At 36.5% G+C, this 7,767-nt stretch overlaps 1 protein-coding gene across 2 annotated transcripts in view; it reads right to left on the minus strand.

Annotated features, from left to right (window-relative positions):
• LOC116296088 (uncharacterized) overlaps positions 1 to 7,767 on the minus strand; it is a 29,008-nt gene that overhangs the window by 17,090 nt on the left and 4,151 nt on the right. Inside the window, exons 3-8 of one of the 2 annotated variants that reach the window (XM_089040969.1) lie at positions 4,121 to 4,226; positions 1,708 to 1,973; positions 914 to 1,019; positions 478 to 591; positions 292 to 405; positions 104 to 223 (exon numbers count right to left, since the gene is read on the minus strand). In XM_089040969.1, the coding sequence (XP_088897095.1) occupies positions 104 to 223; positions 292 to 405; positions 478 to 591; positions 914 to 1,019; positions 1,708 to 1,973; positions 4,121 to 4,193 (793 nt within the window). In that variant the 5' untranslated portion in view covers positions 4,194 to 4,226. The remainder of the gene's footprint in view (positions 1 to 103; positions 224 to 291; positions 406 to 477; positions 592 to 913; positions 1,020 to 1,707; positions 1,974 to 4,120; positions 4,227 to 7,767) is intronic. The other variant, XM_089040966.1, reaches the window with a different exon arrangement.

The raw sequence follows: 7,767 nt of genomic DNA on the forward strand, positions 1-7,767 counted from the left end.
AATTCCTCAATAAGACAAGTCAAGTCGTCAAGTGGGTTCAAAAACCGGAAAAAAACCGTGTTGGGTTAGAAAAATAGTGGAAAAGCCATTAGCTTCATCTTACCTATAGCTCGCTCGCAGTGCTCTCCTACAAATCCTGCAGCACATGTACAGTTGTATGAGTTAACTTGGTCTTGACATGATCCTTCATTTTGGCAAGGATTAGAAGCACAATCATTGATATCTGGTGAAAGATATATTTGTCATTAATACATTAACCAATGTATTGATTTTGAAATTAACCATTTTTACCTGTCTGACAGTCGGACCCAGTAAATCCTGCAGCACATGTACAGTTATATGAGTTAACTTGGTCTTGACATGATCCTCCATTTTGGCAAGGATTAAAAGCACAATCATTGATATCTGGTGAAAGATATATTTGTCATTAATATATTTTTATACCAATCCACTAATTTTGAGATTAACCATTATTACCTGTCTGACAGTTGGTCCCAGTAAACCCTGTAGCACATGTACAGTTGTATGAGTTGACTTGGTCTTGACATGATCCTCCATTTTGACAAGGATTAGAAGCACACTCATCGATATCTGTTTAAATATACATTTTTCATTGACCCCAATTCAAAATCCAAAATGAAGGCCACATTTTAAGTCATATTTATAGGAGAGGCTGCGGCTTCTCAACTTTTAGTCTGACTCGTATGCCCCCCCTCCCTCCCTACTTATTTTATTCTCCCTTCTCTTCTCTTCTCTTCTCTTCTCTTCTCTCCTTTCGTACAAAGATGTATACTACATTCTGATTATAAATTTAATCAATAAGGACCGCATTAAATATGGAGTATCCCCTTAACAGTACGAATTCAAAGTTCACTGTTACGTCATCCAAGTATGCAAGATACAGTTTACTCACTCGTTTGGCATTGATCTCCAGTAAATCCAGGTTTACATTCACAGCGATGCGTGTTGTCAACAAAGTTATATCTGCATGTCGAGTCTTTAGGACAGTCGCAGGTGTTCTAAAAAGAGAAGAGAAGTTGGATATAATTAATAGAATTTGACATTGCATCATACAAAATAAAATGATTTGAAATTAGTCTTTCACAAGCGGACATTGCGGTTCACGAACTATAGGAAATAATTTGATAGTTTAAAAACCTAGTTCTTCAGAATGTCAGCTGCACACTGGAGCTGTTAATATTCGCATCCAATATAGATTGCAATATTTTATCTTTTTCATATGCAAGTTTTTAGAAATGGTTGTAATATACATTACTGTGCGAAACCAAGGCCACCCAGATAAAATTTCATGCAATATAATTGTACAAATTTTCACATTTTCCTCTTTAAAATCATATATATGATCAGAAGTGAACAAGAAACAGTTGGAACTTGTAGATAAATTGGATCACCGTAAAAAGCTTTGTGAAACTGACGTTTCGGACGTTAGTCCTTCGTCGGAGTAAGTCAAGAAACAGTTATTAAAAAAACAGAATTCACTAATTCATCTGTTATGTAACGTTAAAAATGTGATTTGCGAATTTGATTTAAAATCTGTTCGGGGTGGCCTTGATTGGTGTAGTCGCACTGTAAAAAACATAGGAATAGGTTTTAAAATATGACTATGAGCTGGAAAACCCGAAATGGTACTGTCATACTCCTTAATTTAATTATTCATTTTATTAGCTTTCCTCCCGAGTATCTCACCTGAGCGCTTCGGTAGATGACACCAGGTCTGTCCACTAGATCTTCAGGATGCATAAAGTGATCCGAGTCACTCAGCTCACACATGTGTTTCTCTCCACTCGCAATTGTGCCAAAGCTGTAGGATATACAGCGATCATCCAAGAAACACTGGGATTCGCAGTGCGCATCGTTCGTAGCTCGTACGGTTTTAAAGACATGATTGGCCAGCGTCTTACCTTCAAGAGTCTCTTTAAAAACCATATCTTTTCCACAGGTATCTGCATTGACTAAAAGATGAATACATTAAAAACAGCAATGAACGCAGAAAACACCAAAATACATTAAGCTATCCATGGGATAGACCTCTCCCAAATTTACTTGTGGGAGCTAGAAAATAATATAATATGGTTCCAAGTGAAATTAGACTTGATGTGTTAATACATTTACTAGTGTATTAATCGAGGACAACCTCGACAAGGAAACGAGGTTCATGGTATTATTACCACCCCTCCCTAATCATGATCTACTATATCATCCCTCCCATGTTCATGGTATTATTACCACCCCTCCCCTAATCATGATCTACTATATCATCCCTCCCATGTTCATGGTATTATTACCATCCCTCCCCTAATCATGATCTGACTATATCATCCCTCCCATGTTCATGGTTTCGCATGCCGTATCATTAGCAACAAAAGAAAGTACGATCACGTCACGCCTATTCTTAAAGAGCTACGATGGTTACCCGTCAGACAGCAATTACACTACCGTAATGCAATTATGGCATTCAAATGCATGACTGGGTGTGCCCCTGATTCCTTATGCTCGCGATTTATTCCAAGATCAAGCATCACGCAGCGTACGACAAGAAACTCGCAAAAGCTGCAGATACCTCTTTGCAGAACGACTACTGGACAAAGATCATTTTACTATAGAACTGTCAAATTGTGGAATTCACTAGACTCTGCCCTTAAGTTGAGCTCAACCGTGAAAGACTTTAAACGGACATTAAAACAACATCTTATTTCAGATTTTCTAAAACCTTAATGTAATTTAAATGTACAATTTATTTATCTATTTATTTATTTACTTTATTCTTTGATCTTTTCTTTTTGCTTCTTATATAATTATATATAGTATTATTTTAATTGTAATTAATTAGGCCCTTTATTCTGAAAAGCCTTATAGAGGACGAATAAAGTATGTATGTATGTATTATTACCACCCCTCCCCTAATCATGCTCTACTATATCTTTCCTCCCATGTTCATGGTATTATTACCACACCTCCCCTAATCACGATCTACTATACCACCCCTCCCATGTTCATGGTATTATTACCACACCTCCCCTAATCATGATCTACTATATAACCCCTCCCATGTTCATGGTATTATTACCACCCCTCCCCTAATCATGATCAACTATACCATCCCTCCCATGCTCATGGTATTATTACCACACCTCCCCTAGTCATGATCTACTATACCACCCCTCCCGTGTTCATGGTATTATTGCCATCCCTCCTCTAATCATGATCTACTATACCACCCCTCCCATGTTCATGGTATTATTACCATCCCTCCCCCTAATCATGATCTACTATACCACCCCTCCCATGTTCATGGTATTATTACCACCCCTCCTCTAATCATGATCTACTATACCACCCCTCCCATGTTCATGGTATTATTACCACCTCTTCCCTAATCATGATCTACTATACCACCCCTCCCATGTTCATGGTATTATTACCACCTCCCCCTAATCATGATCAACTATATCATCCCTCCCATGTTCATGGTATTATTACCACCCCTCCCCTAATCATGATCTACTATACCACCCCTCATGATGTTGATATTATCATTCCACCCCTCCCCTAATCATGATCTACTATACCAGACACCCCTCCCATGTTCATGGTATTATTACCACTCCTTACCTAATCATAATCTACTATACCACCTCTACCATGTTCATGGTATTATTACCATCCCTCCCCTAATCATGATCAACTATACCACCCCTCCCATGTTCATGGTATTATTACCACCCCTTACCTAATCATGATCTACTATACCACCCCTCTGATGTCGATATTATCATTTCCACCCCTCGCCTAATCATATAAAGACATACATGTTGACCAAAGAAACATAGGCTGTGTTTTCACTAGGACAATTTAAACTAGCTTAAATATAACACCGGAAATAAGGCAAAGTTAAACTACCTAGCAAGATGGTTTAAGTTGTCCTACCAAATAAATGGGCCAATCACAGTGTTATTCTTGAAAGGTTGTTGTCGGATTAAAACACCTCCAGGAATTTTAGGCAAGTTAACATTTCTAGTGAAAACACACAGCCATAAATGGTTCATATTATTCAATTCATATCATACTCAATGGCATACAGTACATCAAAAAAACTTACCTAACAATAATGTGGAATGAAGTACTTGATAAAGCAACCAGAAAACCAACGAATAGCTCATCCACCAAGACATGGTGCCTTGAGGAACGCCTAACCACAAACTGAACTGAATAAATGAATAAATGCAATAAATGAATTCTTTGTTATTTAGGTGAGTCAAGCTGTGAATAAATTGGTGGAGAAATGACGCAAATAAATTCAAAAACTAGTTTTATTGATGTCACTACCTGCATGACACCTAAACCGATGTTTCTGCGTTTTGTTAAGCTAAAAATCATAAATAACTAGTTCTTGTTTTTTCTAGTAGTTCTTGCAATTCCCCTCTCTACTCTACAATTGTTTGTAAACACATAAAAATATTTTGTCCTTAGAAAGTTATATCAACCTATAATGGCGTATTATCATAAGTAATAATAATCTTATCTCGGGTTAATTAAAAAGACCTAACAACGCTTTACCACCAACTGATGTCATTTCCATATTAATACCATAGAGAACAAATTAATCCCTGAAATTTGAAGGCGAATGTGAAAGTTTACTGTTGCCATGGTGATGTGGTTCTTTCCTCTTTCAAAACAAAATGTCGTCAAGCTGGTGGAGACTGGGAAGACGATTACTTCTATTCTTGGTTTTCACGTACGTAATCGAAAGTTTTCTCAGGACTTATATAAACCAAAGCTTCCATAGTCCGAAAGAACAACCAGAACTGTCTATCCCAGTCAAAGTTCTACTAAAAAAAGTATTAGACACGAAGATACCAATCGTCCACTAATTTAAAACGTATCATATCAATTGAGCTTGCTTAAAATTGCATGATAAACTGTTTGACAGTATTTGACTCGCAATAAATACGAAAACCAAACATCGATAAAGCAATTTTTTTAGTGGTAAGACTTTTCTTATATCGGTATAAACAAATTTATTCGACAAAAAGTTTCGTAAAGTAAATACTTTGGAATGTATTTTCAGTTGAAGTCACGTGAAATCCAAGAATAGCCTAAAAAGTCAACATAGAATAGAAAACGAAAAAAAAACATCAATGATGGTGGAAAGCATTTCAAAACTGGTGTGACGAGCAACAAAGTGAGAAAATCATCTCGGAACTACGAACCAGCCGAGCTAGAGGAATTTTTGTTTCTGGTTTGCAAGCATTTCCAATTGATTCAAAAAAACAAAAATATGTCGGCCTGTAGAATAGGCTCAAATTTTCATAAGACGGCCGCGCGCACTCTTGTCAGATTGCCCCACCCTTTTTCATTGATAAATTATGAACAAAATCACCAAGATCTTTGGGTAAGCTTCTTGCCGTCTTTCTCTGTTTTTCGAAAACCCTCTTCGAAACAGGTGCAAAAAATATTGCCAAAATGAATAATCAGTTCAAAACGTCTAGAAATATTTTCTAGGGGCGTATTTAGCGCAGAGGGTGGTCAGTGGCAGTCGGACAAAAGGTTGGATTAATGAAGTCTTTCGGTCGTTTTTACTAATGATCACAGACTGTGATGGATCGGAGAGTGAAAATATATATAGCCTGTTTTTCAGCCTTCTGCCACGTCTATACAAATGATAACATGGTTATTGCGTATGTCTTTTCAGTTCCGTGACCATCGGCTATAATGCAGTCGCTAATAACTAAATGTCGTAATATACATATATAGTTAAATATTTAAAAATATTATTCGCCGAAGGCGAAGTGATTATCGGTGGAATATCTACTTATTATTATTAGCATTTTACGGCTACATTGGTTCTGCTGCCTTTAGCAAGACCTTTTCGGAATGGCTGACAGAGCATACAACGGAGCTCGTTAGCAAGTTGATGGAAGAAATTAGTTAATCGAAAGATATTAAAGGAGATTCACTTTTAAAAGTATTCATTTAGCAGTCAGTAACATACTTGTCTGTGATAATGGCTCAAGATACAAGAGGTTTGACAACCGATAGAAAGGGAGGGTAGAAGGCAAGTTATCCCTAGCCATGACTTTACAAGGGAAAAATTAGCCTGGGCAGAAGGGATACCCTATCAAATGGACAGATTAACCCTAGCAATATAAAAACCCGGGTGTGCTTGTAAAGTCGTTAAGGTAAATAAGAGGAAAATGGCGCTTCCGATTTTGGATTGAACTTGGTGACGTGTAGCCTCCGTTGCAGACCCCGCAGGACGTCTGCGTTGGAGGGCTAGTTGACGTGCAACTGATCCTGGACCTAACGCATCCCAGTAAAATACTGGTACTTTCTTATTTAAAATATCCGAGATCTACGAGAAGCCAACTTCGTAGCCTTGATATTCTTTCTCTTTTATTGTTTATTTTTATTGTTTTCACTTTGGATGTAGTGCCACCCCATTTTTTATAGTCAAAACCGTTATTAGTTTTTATTAGTTTATCTAAACCTATTTCTATGTTGTCAAATGTTTGTTCTTTATAATCACTGTGTTTAATTTAGGTCCTGAATAAAATCGTTGCTGTTCAATTTTTCTCACGTTTTTATTGAGTAGGTGTACTTTGTTCAATTATCTTAACTTTTACTTAACCTTGTTATTTGAATGTCCGTTACGTTGACTGCATGTTGTGCATAAAGAAGCCATGGGCAAATATAGGGAGACATTCGAAAATCGGCCCCAGACTTCCAAATCTTACTTAAATATTAAAATGTTGCAAAACAGACATTTTATCGAACAAAGTTCAAAATTTTGTGCATTATACTCTGAAGATTTACACATTTGGTTTTCAATTATTTGGTTTTTATACTCTCTAGAAATGTTAAAATATTTGTGAAATTTTAAAAATAAATTTCGTCATTTTGATCTTAAAATTGTCCGGTTTTAATGTATAGAACGTAATGGAGTTAAACAGCGCAGTCATCTCATCTTTTGAAAAACATCCAATTTATGTTCCTTCGTATAAAGGAAAATGTCGCATTACACTTGGTTTCATTAGGGCATGTATCTACTGAAGATCTTGGAGTGAGAATTAGTTTAATTTGAGCGAATCAAATCTATCACAAGACAGAGAAGTGGTCGGGTTTTGCACTTTGATGATGAAAGAATCGTTTTTGAACTTAACACTGACTTATTTTGAGTAACTCGTTTATTTGAAAAATACTATTAAAAACTTCGTACTAGTCTGCCATTTGAGTTGACGTTGGTAAGACTATATTCGCACAACGTAATAATTATTCTAGCGAAGAATTAAGATCGTTCAATGTATAGCACTTCAAAAGAATTAGGTTTAAGGCTAAATTTAGAATTGACTTTGGAAATAACATGCATTGTGGTAGACTTGCTAGGTAACTTTGGTATGACAGCGTTCAGTTCCCTCAGTGCGCAAATGACAGGTGTTCGCGAACGCGTGCCGAAACGCTTTATCAACAATTATAAAATGACGCACTAAAAAAGTTTGCCCAAGTTCCGACTAGACGTGATTTTCGTTTCTAGGCAATAAAAATGGCCAATAATTAGAAGAGGCATTTGAATCTATTAACAATAAAAAAGCAGAAAATGAGTTTTAAAATGACAGAAAAGGGATGCATTTTCATAGAAAACGTAGGCATTTTACAGCTGCATTTTACTTTGAACTACCTTTTTTGTCGATGTACCAGAATCTTAGCTAGATTTAGCATTACTGCAATTAAAATAATTGGCCGAAAAAC

This window comes from Actinia tenebrosa, unplaced genomic scaffold, assembly GCF_029948245.1.
Source record: "Actinia tenebrosa isolate PJP-AT-01 unplaced genomic scaffold, QUT_ActTen_1.0 PGA_scaffold8__29_contigs__length_14323225, whole genome shotgun sequence".
Lineage (NCBI taxonomy): Eukaryota > Metazoa > Cnidaria > Anthozoa > Actiniaria > Actiniidae > Actinia > Actinia tenebrosa.